Source organism: Phascolarctos cinereus, unplaced genomic scaffold (genome assembly GCF_003287225.1).
Source record: "Phascolarctos cinereus isolate Bilbo 61053 unplaced genomic scaffold, phaCin_HiC Scaffold_8;HRSCAF=390, whole genome shotgun sequence".
Lineage (NCBI taxonomy): Eukaryota > Metazoa > Chordata > Mammalia > Diprotodontia > Phascolarctidae > Phascolarctos > Phascolarctos cinereus.
In genome coordinates this window covers 63,843,595-63,859,557 of record NW_027556291.1, presented here as the reverse complement: position 1 = coordinate 63,859,557, position 15,963 = coordinate 63,843,595, and the positions used below count along the sequence as shown (strand labels likewise).

General features: G+C 46.1%; 1 protein-coding gene across 1 annotated transcript in view; it reads right to left on the bottom strand.

The window, feature by feature from the left end:
• The window catches only part of OPHN1 (oligophrenin 1), a 279,239-nt gene that overhangs the window by 125,436 nt on the left and 137,840 nt on the right, over positions 1 to 15,963 (bottom strand). The window contains exon 5 of the mRNA XM_020967237.2: positions 3,177 to 3,278. Within this exon, the coding sequence (XP_020822896.1) occupies positions 3,177 to 3,278 (102 nt within the window). The remainder of the gene's footprint in view (positions 1 to 3,176; positions 3,279 to 15,963) is intronic.

Sequence of the window (15,963 nt, the reverse complement as noted above, 5' to 3'; positions counted from 1 at the left end):
CTGCATGATGAGAGAGAGGACTGGCTAAAGATGAAGACTATGTATGAATCCTGCTTTGAATATCTGCAGATGATCAGAGAATACAGAGAAGGGCTATGGTGAATCCCTTGATGCCCTCCAGTAGGAGAAACAAAAGGACTCCAACTCTGAATTAGAGTTGGACAGACTTCGGCAAAGGCTCCAAAACAGCACCCAAGGAGTAGATGGACATTGTGACATTGACTCACATGACCAGGGAAACCCAGACGAGAAACCCAATGATTACACCTAACTGGGCTACTTCTAATTGCCATGGCTACTTGTTTTGGTTTGGTTTTTGAGTGTTAAATAGTATTTTATTTTTTCCAATTACACGTAAAGATAATTTTCAACATTCATTTTTTATAGGGATTTTTGAGTTCCAAATTTTTCTCCCTCCCCTAGACAGCAAGCAGTCTGATACAGGTTATACATGTGCAATCACGTTAAACATACTTCCACATTAGTCATGTTGTGAAAGAACAATCAGAATAAAAGAGAAAAACCACCAAAAAAACAAAAAACAAAAAAAAATGGAAATAGTATGCTTCGATCTGCATTCAGACTCCATAGTTCTTTCTCTGGATGTGGATAGCATTTTCCATCTTAAGGCCTTTGGAGCTGTCTTAGATCATTGCACTGCTCAGAAGACCTAAGTCTATCAAAGTTGGTCATCTCATAGTGTTATTGTTAGCGTGTACAATGGTTCTGCTCACTTCACTTTGTATCAGTTCATATAAATATTTCCAGGTTTTTCTGTAATCTGTGCTCTGGCCACTTGTACCCAGCCAGTAGAGCTGGCTTTCCCAAAACCCTCAGAGTGCTGAGACACTGGGTGCCCACTGGAGCTGATTAGCGCATGTTTCCATGTGTCCTTTCTGTATGTACAATTGGTGCTTCTATCTGTAAATTAGTCCAAGGCTGCAAAAAGATTTAAGGAGGGTAGAACTGTGTTTCTGTTCCTAGAGATGTAAAACAAGAATAACTCATGACCTACACTTGCAATCCCCTAGGAAAGTTGTGGGTATCAGGGAGATGATGAACACCATAGCCCTGGTATGTCCAAATCCAGTAAACACCTCTGGAACATCAGTGGTAATTGAGACTAGATCAGTCTATGCTAAGTCCCAGCAGAGGACTGCCCACTATGAGAGGAGCTCAATACCTGCATGGCCTACAAATCCATGGCTGCTCTATGGAAACTTGGAGAAAGAGCACTGTCACAGTCCCCAGCACCAGCTCAAGGGTAAATCCAGACGTCTGGAAGGGACAGGATGAATGACCTTCAGAGGCCCATTCTACCTCTAGATCCTTCAATCTAGATCCTATGACCTGAAGTTTGACTTTAGGGACTCTTCAGTGCCTGAAGAGCAGAAGGCTCTCATCTAAGGATAAACAGTTCAGGTTTCTTCTTGCATGAGTAAGATCTGTCTCCATGGAATGGCGTGCACAGTCCCCTGGCCCTCTCTGAGGCAAGGGACCTTGCGAACCACGTGAAGGAACTGTCAGGCAGGGGCGCTATCATGGCATGCCACAGCCCCTCTAGCTCACCTCCAATGGCGCTACAAAAGATTATGCTATACGTGTGGCCCATAAGGCCTTGCGAAAAGATTCCTATAGTGCAGAAGCATACCACATCCTGGGCTCAAGAGGCGCCATCCTTGCTGCTCTACAGCCAGTGGGTTCAGTATTGGACCTCCATTGCTGAAGGAACAGATTCTCATGGCAGGGGAAGACATGGAAAGCAGAGCCTTGGTCTGCCCAAGCTGATGCTAACAGTTTGAATGTATGTCCTAAGGGTACAATTAAGAGTCAGACTAGGAGGGCTGTAATTGATTGGAACCTGGGGGAAATAACCAGGGAGACCCAGAACATGAGTTGTTACAGTGACTTCTGGGAAACAAAGAAAGGAGGCAGCTCTGAAGAGGAAGACAAGACACCCCAGTGTGGAAGATTTAGGTTCAGGTCCCCACACATAGTCATGCTAACTACGTGATCCAGGCAGATCATTTTGTCTTTCTGGGCCTCAATTTCCTCATCCACAAAATGAGGGGTCTGAACTAACGGCTCTTCCTTCCAGTACTGGCATTTTCTGAAGCAGCTGATGGTGCAATGGATAGAACACTAGACCCGGAGCAAGGAAATTGCTGTTGTTCAGTCATGTCTCACTCTCCGTGACCCCATTTGGGGTTTTCTTGGCAGAGCTACTGTAGTGGTTCACCATTACCTTTTCCAGCTTGTTTTACAGATGAGGAAACTGAGGTAAACAGGGTGAAGTGACTTGCCCAGAGTCACACAGCTAGTAAGTGTCTGAGGCCTGATTTGAACTTAGGTCTTCCTGACTCCAGGTCAGCCACTCTATCCACTGCCAATGCCACCTAGCTGCCTAAGAGTTCAAATCTAGCCTTGGGCACTTACTAGATGGGTGACCCTGGGCTTAACTGCCGTCTGCCTCAATTTCCTCAACTGTAAAATGTGGATAAGAATAGCACCTACCTACTTCTCAAGTTGTTGTGATGATCAAATGAGATCATATTTTTAAAGCTCTTAGCACACTGCCTGGGCACATTGTAGGTGCTTAATAAATGCTTGCTTCCTTTCTCCTCTCCTTTCCTCCCTCTCTTCCTTCCTTCCATTCCAAGGTCCTTCTCAACTCTGATAGCCCAAGCTCTTAGGCCCTTCTCAGCTCTGATATTCCACAACTGGATGTACTATGATTCCCACCATCATTTCCACACTGGTTCTAATCACAAAATTTTACAAACCAACCAGAGATGGGGCATTCTCAGACCGGATATTTTTTAAGGCAATTGGGGTTAAGTGACTTGCCCAGGGTCACACAGCTAGTAAGTGTCAAGTGTTTGGTCTGAGGCTGGATTTGAACTCAGGTCCTTCTGACTCCAGAGCCGGTACTCTATCCACCGTGCCACCTAGCTGCTCCGAAATGGGGCATTCTCAAAGAAGGCCATGTGGTGGCCAGGAAGGCAAGGGAGAGAACACAAGATGACTAAAAAAAGCAGAGGCCAGCTCCCAGGCCACGAATCTCTAGCCATGCTATTTCCACCCAGGCATGTGCCCCTACCTCAGACAGGTGCAGCCTGGAACATTACCAAATTCCAAGGTGGAGCCAGAGGGAAGGGCCCGCATTCCACACATACCTCCTGGAGCTGGGATTCTTTCTTCTTGGAAGACAGATGCAAGTGGCGATCCAGCAAAGAATAAAACCGCTCACTGTCCTTCTCAAATTTTTTCTTCCGTTCCTGGAGGCAGAAAAGATGAGAGGCACAGAATCATCCCAAGAAGGGGGAACTTTCTACACCTAACCCTTAATAGGCATGGATAGCTTAAATTTACGTAACAATACCACAAGAGATTTAGGGCTTACAATGCAATTCATACATTAACTCATTAGAGATTCAAAACAACCCCGGGAGATGGGTGCCTTTATTTTCCCCATTTTACAAGTGAGGAAACTGAGGCTGAGAGAGGTTAAGTGACTTGCCTAGGGTCACACAGCTGCTAAATGTCTAAGGCAAGACCGAAATCCAAGTCTTTCAGATTCCACACCCAGTAATCTACCCAATCAGTTAATAGAAAAGCATTTATTAAGTGCCTACTATAGGTCAGGCACTTTGCTAAGTGCTGGGGATACAAAGGAAGGTAAAAGACAGCCCCTGCCCTCTGAAAAAGAGTCCAAAGCAAGCATCCCCTCCATCTACCTAAGGTTTCGTTTTTTTTCCAAACTTGACCTTGAATGGTGCAGCCCCACGGAGAACACCCTCTTGAGTAGCACTGGGGATTATACAATTTAGATCAGAGAAGGGGCTCTAGGTTTGTTCAGTTTTATTGGAGATTTAACCCTGGTTACCTGTGCCTCCATCTTACAACCATCAGTCTGTGCCTTGGATTGGCCTTGCTCACAGAGCAAAAGGACCAGAGGGGATGTGACCCGGTACCTCTGGAACTCTAGAGGTCTCAAGGTCATTTTGCCAAAGTGGAAGGGTGTCAGACCCACCATCACTGAGTGAGCTTTGGTGAGAAGCACTTGGAGATGTCTGCCATTAACAGGACCAACTGGAGCTTGTGTCTACACTAGGGACTTCTGCTGTATCTGTGGACCCACTGGAACTTCTGTCTACACTAGGGTTTTTTACCGTATCCATGTTTTGCTCTGTCAAAAGGGGCTGAGAGCCAGAGTCAGAGTCCTGAGTCTTTCATCTTATAACTGACTATTAGATACCTTGAGTCAAATCTCACTTGGGAATAATGCTAGATTTCTTCCCCACTTTTGCCCACTTGCAGAAGGAGTGGTAATAGGAAAGTACAAAAAAAAAATCAAACTGTCTTTCCTGTAATTCCCAGGTTCAAAGCATGCCAATACATTGTGTGGGGGTGGCCCTGGTCTAGGAGAAGCTGTGGGTGCACAGCCACGTGATATATTTTTGTTATGTATTATTTATTCCTTTTATTGAGTCTATAGAAATGAGTAAATAGTATCCAAGCATGACTGTGTATTCGTATGGGCAGCTGGCTTCATTATGTTAAGGTCACATGATTAGAGCTCAGTGAGCTAGCAGATTCAGAGAAGCAATGGGGTTTCCAGTAGGTGGAGCCCAAAGCTATTCTGTTTGGCATAATCCACACTAACCACGCTCGTTGGAATAAAACAACGAGTGCATAAAGTCAAAGACAGAAAAGTGTGCCCATCATAGAGAGCTCTGCACATTCCCCCTCCACCCCCAATTCCCCTCAGCAGGGTAGAGTACAGAACCAATAGGAAGGATATGAGCCTCAGCCAGAGGCCTGAGCCTTTTTCAATAGGGCCAGTAGAGTGGCTAACAGCACCACCTGGTGGTCAGATAAATGAAAACCAATAAAACAGCTGGTGTTGAAGAAAGAGCCGTGGATTGAGAGACGAGAGGCTCCGGGTTCAAATTCTGATTTCATTACTTATTACCTGTACAACCTTGGGCAAGTTGTTTTATCCTCCAGGGTGTCAGTTTCCTCACCTGTAAAATGGAAGGGTTTGGACTAGATGACCACTGAGGTCTGTCCTAGCTCTAAACGTAAGATCCTATGAGTGAGTGACCTTGTGCAAGTTGTGAAATCTCCCTGGGTCCTTAGTTTCTTCATGGGGGGGGGGGGAGAGAACAGGATGTAAACTAGATGGCCTCTAAGTTCCCTTTCAGCTGTAAATCTATGATCCTATGACTAAATGATCTCCAAGGTCCCTTTCAGTTCTAAATCCTGTGATTCTTGAGTAAATTAACAGTCTGACATTGAAGGATTTGTCTAGAATTTCTTTGGATAGTCCATTAATAAGGAAAATGTTCCTGAGGCAATAGGAAGCTACCTCCCAGATGGATTCATTCTTTAATGTTTGCTAAGCAGGTCACTAAATAGGACTTAGAGGGAGAGGGGACTTCTTAAAAGTGAGGAAACTGACATGAAGAGAATGGGAGTGACTCACCCAGGGTCATATGGCCATCTGAGTCTCAGAGCCCAAACTACAGTCCAAGTCTGTGACTTGAACCTCAGTGTACAGCTGTAACACGCCCACATGTAGAGGCAGGGGGCCAGTCCTCTCAGTCACAGCCCTTCCTGTAGGAACACAGGACCCACACCCCAATACAGCTCCACGGCTGGCCCCGCCTTGCACTGCCAGCACCTCCACCTCAGCTCCCACACTCCCCCAGCCATAAACGGCTCGGCTTTCCATGAGGTCAGGCCTCGAGGGAAGCCTCTAAACAGTTCTAATCACTTGCTTCCCTCCACAGACAGAGGCCTGGCCACTTCTACTCTGCCCTGGAATCGTTCCTCACTGGCCAGCATATGCTCCCCCCCCCCACCTAATACTCTTCCAGTCCCAGGGATGCTGAACCTCTGGCTGCCAAAGAGCGAATCCCTTTCCTTGAACCCAGCTGTCCCCTCTCCCATGTGCTCATCCACCTCGTCCCACTCCACTAACGTCCTGACCCAGATCTGCCCGCCAGCAGTGCTTCCCGGGCCAGTACTGACTCACTGCTCCAGCTGGGGAGTTGGAATGCCACTTCCAGGCCCTCCTCCCACCATCCCTCAACAACTTCTCCTCCTCTGAGGGTCACACTATCCAAATTTATCACCCATTCTAGATCATGGTGGCCGTTATCTATCAGCTCCCAGGACATTTTCCCTCCTTCTTCACTGAGTTTAGTGGTTGGCTCACAATCTTCCTTCCTCGCTACCCTCTCAGCAGCAGACTTCAACATATATATTATATTATATGAGGCAGCTCATGCACCGTGGAGAGAGCATGCGACTTGGGAGTCAGGAAGACTGGAGTTCAGATCCAATCTCAGACACTTGCAAGTTGTGTGATCCTGGCCAAGTCACCTCATCTCAGCCTCAGTTTCTCATCTGTAGAATGGGGATAATAACAGCACCCACCTCACAGGGTTATGAGGATCAAACGAGTTAACACATGAAACGCATTTTACAATGTAATAACTATGCTCCCTCAAATACCTCATTCCCCATTTCTCATTCCACCCAATTCCCATGCCTATTCCTCCTCCACCTCACCTCAACTACACAGAGATAACCCTCTCCCTTCACATCTTGCCATTAGCCACAAGTATTCCACCCCCATGCTCATGAACTCACAAATTCCTTTATCTGAACATAATCTTATATCATTCCAACTTCCCCTATGCCTCAAAAACTCCAACCTTATTCTCTGTCCTCATCAGGACCTCCAGCCTTCAGTTCTTTTTCCTGCTCTAGGCATATCCTACTCCCTTCCCAATCTCAACCCCTCATTGAACCTCATCCACTCCACTCTCTCCTCTAGTCATGAGTCCCTTGACCCCTTGTTCAATTACCAATCAGGCTTTGCCAAATCTCAGTCCTAGATCACTCTCATCATCTGCCTTCTTTGCTACTATTCACATGCTGCTGAGGAGAGCTAGAAGTCATAAATCCATCCTGTCTAGGTCTACTAAAAATTTATATGATCCAACCTCAACTGGGTAGTCACTGTAGTAAGGCAATCTTTCTACTCCTGCCCTAATCAAGTGTATATTTCACTCACCACAGTGGCTGCTCCCAATCTCATCTCTCTGTAAGCCTGCCACGGCACCCCCTCTGCCCACTCTTTCAGCAGACAACCTTGCATCATACTTCACTGAAAAAATGGAGGCTGTCAGCCAAGATACCTCTTTTCTCCTTCTCCTCATTTTATATCCCTCTGACATCATTTCCTACTATCTCCTTCCCAAGGCTAACTCCAACCCCTCTATATGTCCCCTTGCTCTCCCATCCATCCCCATCTTCTCCAGAAGACTGCCCCCCACCATCATCCTCTCCTCCCTCTCTGTCTCTCCCTCTTTGCCCCCTCTCCCCCCCCTCCTTCACTGAGACCTACATACATGCCCACATCTCCCCCATCCTCAAAAAACCTTCACTTAACCCTACCAAACCCACAGCTACTTCCTATGTCTCTCCTCCCCTTTTCTACTAAACTCCTTAAAAGCCATCCATACTCTGGGCCTCTACTTCCCCTCTTCTGAACCCACTACAACCCAGCTTTTAATCTTTTCAACTGAAACTGCTCTTTCCTACACTTATCCATGATCTCTGAATCACTAAATCTAATGGCCTTTTTTCTTTTTTTTTCTTTTTTTTTTTTAGGCAATTGGGGTTAAGTGACTCGCCCAGGGTCACACAGCTAGTGAGTGTCAAGTGTTTGGTCTGAGGCTGGATTCTAACGGCCTTTTTTCAATCTAGATGCTTTCTGACCTCTCTAGTCTCTGGATTCTCTCTCCTACCTATCTGAATACTCCTCAATTTTTCTTTGCTGCGTCTTTGTCCTTACTGGGCCACCTAACTGTGAGTCTCCCCTGAGGTTCTGCCCTGGGCCCTTTTCTCTCTACACTGTCTCATGTGGCGAGCTCATCAGCTCCCCTGTGTTCAGTGACCATGTGAATGCAGATGCTTGCCAGATTCATGTGCCCAGCTCTAAACTCTCTCATAAGCTCTAGGCCTGCAACTCCAACTGCCCATTAGGACACGTGGAACTAGATGCCCCACGGGCATCTCAAACTCAACATGTCCAAAGCTGAAATCATTGTCATTCCTCCCACACCCTCCCCTCTTTCTAATGTCTCCATTGCTATTGAGACCCCTGCCACTCTTCCAGTTACCCAGGCTCCAAATCTAAGGGTCTTCTTTAACACCTCATTCTCTCAGCCCAGATCCAAATCTTGTCATTTCCACCTTCTCTCCACTCACATAGCTACGCACTCGAAATCAGGGCCTTCTCACCCCTTGCCTGGATTATTGCAATAGCCTCCGAATTAATCTCCTTGCCCCAAGTCATTCCCTATTCTAGTCCACCCTCCACACAGCTAACAAAGTGTTCTTCCTAAAGCATAAATCTGACTATGTCAGCCCCCTCCTCAATAAATCCCCCCTATACCCTTGAGGATCAAATATTCAAGTCCCCTGTTAGGCCCTCCATGACGTAGCCCCTCCTACCTTTCAAGTCTTCTTGCAGGTCATTCTCTTCCATAGCCCCTACAATTCAGCGGCCCTGGCCAATTTGCTGCTCCTTGCCCACAGTGCCCCATCTCCCAAGTTCCTGACTGTCCACAAGCTTGGAATGTTCTCCTCTTACACCTCCACCTCCTGGCTTCCTTGAGGCCTCAGCTTGAATCCCACCTTTTGCCTTCCCAGGTTCCCCTTAGTGTTAATGCCTTCTCCTCTCTGGTTCCTTCCCCTTTACTTCAGTGTCATGAAAGAAAAGGATGATGGAGAGTGTCAAATATTACAGAGTCATAAAGCATCTGGACTGAGAGAAGGATATGGATCTGCTTATGTCTGTGTTGTCTTCCAGGATCAGAACGGAAGCTCCCTGAGGGCAGCCACTGTGTTTGTATCCTTCGCACCTGGGACAGTGACTGGCATGTAATCAGTTGATAAATGACTGCTGGTTGATAGACTGAGGCTAGCCTTTCCACCACACTACAGCTGCCTTTCCAAGTCACAATGACAGAATGAACACTGAAATGTAAGCTACAAAGCCCCTAGAAGAGTATGGAGATCTCTGGGCTATGGTGTGGTAAAATATTGCTCCCTCCTGTCAAATTCAAACTTTAATTAAGCTATCAGCTGCTCTCTAGTAATGAAAAGCCTACAGCTGTCACACTACCACTAAGCTTTCTCATTCGTTACAAAGCCATGCTGAGAACTCTAGTGAAACCACTGGTCACCACTAAGCAGGACGGAGCAGAGAGCCTGCTGCGGGGTAGGGAGGCGAAAGGAAGCGAGGACTTGGCCCCATGATCCCTGCTCTTCTGCTCACCTCCCTCCTTCACAAGAGTTCCCCTCATAGTGCCTGGTTGAACACCTTCAGCACAAATCTTAGGATTTTATGAAGTCATGCTTTCAGGAAGGTAGTTATTAATAACTCAGCTTAAAGTCAATCTCCTGTAGATGGGGCCATTTTCCTAATAAATCAGTTGTCCATAGGAATTTAAGATAAACTGTCCAAATCAGATAGTTAATTTATTCCTCTGCTTTTCTTTTTAAAATAAAAAAGTAACACAGTCCTGCCTCCTGCCTCCAGCTCCATAAGGTATTATTTGTCCTATTTTACAAATGAGATAATTGAGGCCAAGAAAGTGAATGAATGAATGAATGAATGAATGAATGTATGACTAGCCCTGTACCTTTGCACAATAGGCAAGGATATGTCCCTGAAGAAATGAAACCTCAGAAGCTCAGGACTGTAAGGGCTAGAAGAGGCCATGCTGCCCAATGAAGATGTAACTCTCTTCAACATTTATTCACATCAATGCAAAACACTAATTAGAATGCTACCAAACAGATCACAGCAAGTAGAATATTTTTAAACTAACAAAAAGGAAAAAAATCCAACATGACCAAGGAGGACTAATGAATGGAATGCAAAGATTGTTTTCCTGGTATTAAGCCATCCATCTGAGAAATCTTATCAAGATTTTAAAAAAAGAGTAAAGAGTCACATGATCACATCATTAGATAGAGAGAAAGCCTTTGTGCTAAGAAATTTAAAGGTATAGGAGTATACCTCAGTTTCCTCATCTATAAAATGAGTGGGCTAGACTGGATGGCCTCGAAGCTCTTCCAGCTGGAGACCTATATGTGACCTTAGACAAGTCACTTCCCCTCCCTGGGCCACGCTTTCCTCCCCCTCCATAAAATAAAGCAGTTAGACTATCTGGCCTCTGAGGGCTCTTCTAAATCTCCTATGACCTACATTAGAAGGAGCTTTTCATAAAAAATGGTCCTAACAATTAGCCTCCCAAGGCTTGCTAAAATGGCTAATGACGATGCGATTCTGGTGAGTCACGTGGGCACACGTGGCACTGCCCGAAGGTTTCCCAAAGACGGCCTGATCTTGAGCAGGAAAGTGACTCCAAGAGGGCCTCAGGTTGGGTTTTTTCCTCGCTGCCACTCACTGAAGACAAGGGATCCGCTGGAGAAGGACGGACTTGGGAGCTCCCCAGCTGGCGTCCCAGGAGGTAATTTAGGTTTCTGCGCTCAGGCTTAAAATATAGCTATGACAGGCTCCTGGCTGGGGATGGAATGCACCAGACACAAGCTGGCAAGAATGGATTTCTTTGGTGTCTTCCAGATCGAATCATAAGAACTTTTCAATTGAAAAGAACTAGGGAGGGACAAAACTGCCCGTAGTAAGTCTATCTCCCAAGCCAGACACCAACAAAAGTCAGTTTAAATGAAAGCTCAAGGAAGACCGTGGTTGAGACATCCAGAAGATCGCAGGAGTCTCCACATAAATACCCAACGTTTAGGCAATAAGGAAACTTGAGCTCATAGATAACTCCGAGCCTTGGGACCAGAATATGGCTCTGGCTGAGTGGGCCTTATTCGAAAGGATCAAGACATAGGAAAGAGGGTGCTGTGGGGAGGACTGCAAGCAAGGAGGGTGCACTGGGGTGAAGAGATCCAATAACCAGAGCGGGAGCACCACAGACAGCATTTGGAGGAAGATGAATGGTGGGGAAAGCAGCAATTTGGTCTCTGGGTTTTCATGACGCTAATTTCTCTGGGTCCCCCACCTACATGTCTGACCATTCCCTTTAAGGCCCCTTGACTGAATCATCATCCATCACTTATGTCCTAATTGTGGGTGGCCCCTAGGACTCTGGAGGGGCCCTCTTCTCGACGTCTCCCTCTACATCACACCCTCGTTGCCCCTCACCTAAACTATTGCAATAACTGGATTCTTTGGTCTCCCTGTATCCAGTCTCTCCCCTCTCCAATTAACTTCCACACAAATGTCAAAAAATATATCCTTAAAGTCTAAGACTCCCCTATGATTGAGAAACTCTTGCCTCTAGGATAAAATTGAAAATTCTGTTCCACTTTGACAGACCCTCACAATCTGACTTTAACCTACACCTTTCTAGAATTATTACACATTACTTTTCTTCAAACACCTGATGTTCCAGCCAAACTTTCTGTTCCCCTTACTGCTATTCTATCTCCCAACTCCAAGCCTTTGCATACGCTATCCCCCTATGCCTACAATGCACTTTGTCTTCCTTCACCTCTATCTCACGGACTCCCCGACTTCCTTTAAAGTTCAGCTCAACATCCATCAAGTACAGGAAGCTCATCCTGATCCCTGAAATTGTTAACGCCCTGCACTCCACCCAGAAATTACCTGGTATATATTTTGTGCTCACATGTTGCTTCCCCCATAGTAGGATGTAAGGTCTCCAAGGACAGGCAAGGTTTCACTTTTGGCTCTGTATCATCAGTGCCTAACACAGATCATCACAGTGTTCATCACAGCATAATGAATACAGGCCATCTTGACAGAAAGAGGAAATGGAGGAAGATTTCAGGAAGCAGAATACAAGAGATGCAAAAACTATCATTGATTTGGGAAGTGAATAGCTGGCCAGGAAGATGATGTCTGGGGTAGCAGGGTTTAGATTTCTGGATCCTATCATAGGAATGACCAGCTCTTCACCAGGGAGGTTATGAATGGTCTTGCAAATCTCCTAGAAAGGGCTTCTGACTAAAATAATGGGGAAGGGATAAAATTGATGGAATGAGAGTAGAGAAAATGAAGGAAGTTGTTGTTGTTTTTCAGTCGTTTCAGTTGTGTCCAACTCTTCGTGACCCCATTTGGGGTTTTCTTGGCCAAGAATGGTTTGCCATTTCCTTCTCTAGCTCATTTTACAGATAAGGAAATGGAGGCAAATAGGGTAAAGTGACTTGCCCAGGGTCACACAGCTAGTAAGTGTCTGAGGCCAGACTGGATCTCAGAAAGATGAGTCTTCTTGACTCCAGGGCTGGCACTTTATCCACTGCAGTGCCACTGAGCAGCCCAAAATGAAGGAAGAAGAGTTGCCAATGAGACACCCAGCAAAAGTTCATAAGAGACAAAATTTAAGAAAGGAAAGGAGCCAGTAGTAGAACTTGTGATCTCAAGTGTCTAAGCCCAACCATCCAAAGCTTACACAACAAACAGTAAGATCTAGAGGTCCTAAAAGAAATCTATCCTCGCAGAGAACACCAAGTCTTGGCTGGACGAAAGGCCATACCTGAAATATGGCTGTGCAGAAACAAGACAGGTTAAGGTGGGATCACATTATTTATTAAAATGACATACTCTTGTGAGAAAACTGGGGAAATGGGAGGAAGCACAGTGGGGAGAAGCTGGTTAAAGGTGAATGAAAGGAGAAACAGTAGTAATTTTTCCCCCATTGTAGTAAACTACAGACCATCTGGGCAGAAAGAGGAAATAGATGAGTGCATAGGAAACAGATCACAAGTCTGGCACAGAGAGAGGTAGGGTGTGACAGTGACAGGGGCCTTCAATTCTCCAGATGGAGAACATGGAGCCCTCTCTCTGCCAAAAGCAGAAAAGCTAATACCTTCTTATGGATAATCTCATACTTCAGAATGCACATGGAGAAACTAAGAAGCGGAAAATATTTTATAGATCTGAGTCTCACTAACGAGGAAGAACTAGAAATGATAGGAACCTGGGAGGAAGGAACTGCTCCATTCCAGAGTTTGCGATGATAGCAGAGGAGAGGAAATCTGGGCACAGTCTGACACAGACCCTAGATTTGAGATAAGCAGATTTCAAAGGGTTCAGAGAAAGGCTAGGGAGGATCCCACCACCCAGAATTCTGTATGGAAGCTAGCCCAGGAGGAATGGGAGACTCGCAGAAATGAACATTCTAAAAACACAAAAGGAAATCATTTTGATGAGGAAAAAAGAGTCCCCTGGAGAGACTGATGAGGGGAATCACTGGGCACCTTAGATTCAAAAAAAGATACGGGTGGGAGATGGCAGCAAGGGTGGGGAGCAGGATGAACGGGAAGGCATTGCCAGATACTCGAAGAACAGCACAGAGAATTCAGAAATTGTAAAAGAAGAACCAAGGCCTGGTGACGAAAGCTCAGAACAACAGAAAGGAGGGTTTTTAAATTCTGTTTAGAAAAAAAGGAAGATCAAAGATACAACATTAATCTGACAACAGAGAGAGGCCATGGTGGCTCAGCCCTGACTCTGCTGGGTTTTACTCTTCCAAGGAGAACAGCCTTTGGCCAGGAGAGGACAGAAGGAAACTTGCTTAAAAGGAGCTGATAGTCAAGATAAATTGAGAGAAAGCACGGGAAGGACACCCTGGATAGGTTCATGGCATCCGGTCCAAATGACCTATGACCCAGAGTGCTCAAAGAATTTGCAGCTGTGATGCTGAGCAAGAGCGGGCAGAATGGGAGGGGGACCACAGGGCTGCAGATAGGAAAATGTTTCTTTTTCAAAACAGGGAACAAAAGAGAGGCTGCAAACTCGGGATGCCACTGAGCCTGACTTCAATTTCAGGGGAAGTTCAATAACAGATCATTAAAAAGCGGTTGGGGAAGAGCTGGAAAGGGAAGCAGAAACTGCAAAGAGCCAGCCAAGCTTCATCAAAAACAGGCCATGCCAAGCTCAAGTCATTTCCTTTTTTTACTGGTTACTAAGCCAGTCGGGGAAAGTTGGTGATCTGGTTTACCTAGATTTTAATGAACTATTTGAAAAGGTACCTCAAATTATTCTGGTGAAAAAGATGGAGAAAAATAGGTTAGATCAGGGGTGGGGAACTTGTGGCCTCCAGGCCACATGTGGTCCTCTAAGTCCTCAAGTGCAGCCCTTTGACTGAATCCAAATTTCATAGAACAAATCTCCTTCATAAAAAGGATTTGTTCTGTACAACTTGGACTCAGTCAAAAGGCCACAACCAAGGATCTAGGAGGCCAAATGTGGCCTCGAGGCCACAGGTTCCCCACCCCTGGGTTAGATGCTAGTATACTTAGCCAGATCTAGAACTGGGTGCATGATCATTCGTGGTTCCATGTCCATTTGGCAGAAGGTCTCCAGAGGACAGCCCCAGCGATCTGTTCCTGGCCCTGGGATGTCAAGTATCTTCGTTATTGGCTTATTTATATAAAGGCACTGATGGCACCCTTATCGATGTGCAGATGATACCAAGCTGGGAGGGTGAGCTAACCCACTGGATCAGATGAGTCAAACATGCAACCCATGATACTCCCAAGTGAAGCTTAAGGCAGATAAAAATATAACTGGGAAACATTCTGTAAATGAAAATACAACAGAACATAGACGATGTTGATATGTGGTTTTCTAAGTCAATATGCTGCCAGTTTAGTGGCCCCATTTCTATTTGAGTTTGACACTGAACTGGGATGACAGGGCCAGCATCCGAGCAGAACTTGACAGGCTAGGACACTGGGCTGAATCTAACAAAATCAATTTTAATAGGAATAAATGTCAAGTTCTTACACTTGGGCTGAGAAAATCAACTTCACAAGTACAAGACCTGGCTAGACAATGGTGTGTCGGATAATGATGCGAATGGAGGGTTTAGTAGACTGCAAGCACAATGTTAGTCAGTGTTGTGTGTTAGCCCAAAAACTACTAAGAAAATCTTGGCCTGTGCTAAGAGAGGGCTAGCCTCCTGAAATAAAATGGGGCGATATCCCACTGTGCTTTTCGCTGATCTGACAGCAGCTGGAGTACTGGGCTCTCTTCTGGACACCATGGTTTAGAAAGGGCATTGAGGACACTCCCAGGCCTGACATCATGTGTTCTAAGGCCCCTCCTAGCTCTGACATTGTTCTAAGGCCCCAAACAGGTCTAACATTTTGTATTCTAAGGTCCCTCCCAACTCTTGCATTCTGTGTTCTAAGGCCCCTATCAGCTCTTGTCATTCTAGGCTCTAAGGGCCCTCCCAGCTCTGACATTCTAGGTTCAAAGGCCCCTCCCAGCCCTGGCATTCTGGGTTCAAAGGCCCCTCCTGGCCCTGGCATTCTGGGTTCAAAGGCCCCTCCCAGCCCTGGCATTCTGGGTTCAAAGGCCCCTCCCGGCCCTGGCATTCTGGGTTCAAAGGCCCCTCCTGGCCCTGACATTCTGGGTTCAAAGGCCCCTCCCGACCCTGACATTCTGTGTTCTAAGGGCCCTCTCAGCTGTGACATTCTACATTCAAAGGGCTCTGCCAGCTCTAACTAATGTTCTCTAATTGTACAAAGATAAACGATTCTCTCCTGTTTCCTCTCCTTCTCCTCAGACACAGCCTCACTCACTGGCCCCCTGAACACATTCCAAGACCAACAATGCCTTTGGCTCAGTCTACCCTGGAGTCTGGTTTGGGCAGCTTCGGTTGTTCCATCCCTTCCATTTTTCTAATCCTCCACACTTCCAGGTCAGACACATTTCTTTAAAAAAAAAAATTTCAAAATCCAACGAATTGATCGATCCCTCCAGGCAGAGACAAAGAAGCAATGAGACCAAGGGCCCCATCCCCTCCCGCCCAGCATCTGTTGACTGAGAACGTACTAATACCAAGCGTCAAGCTCCCCAGAAATAGGCTTAGACAC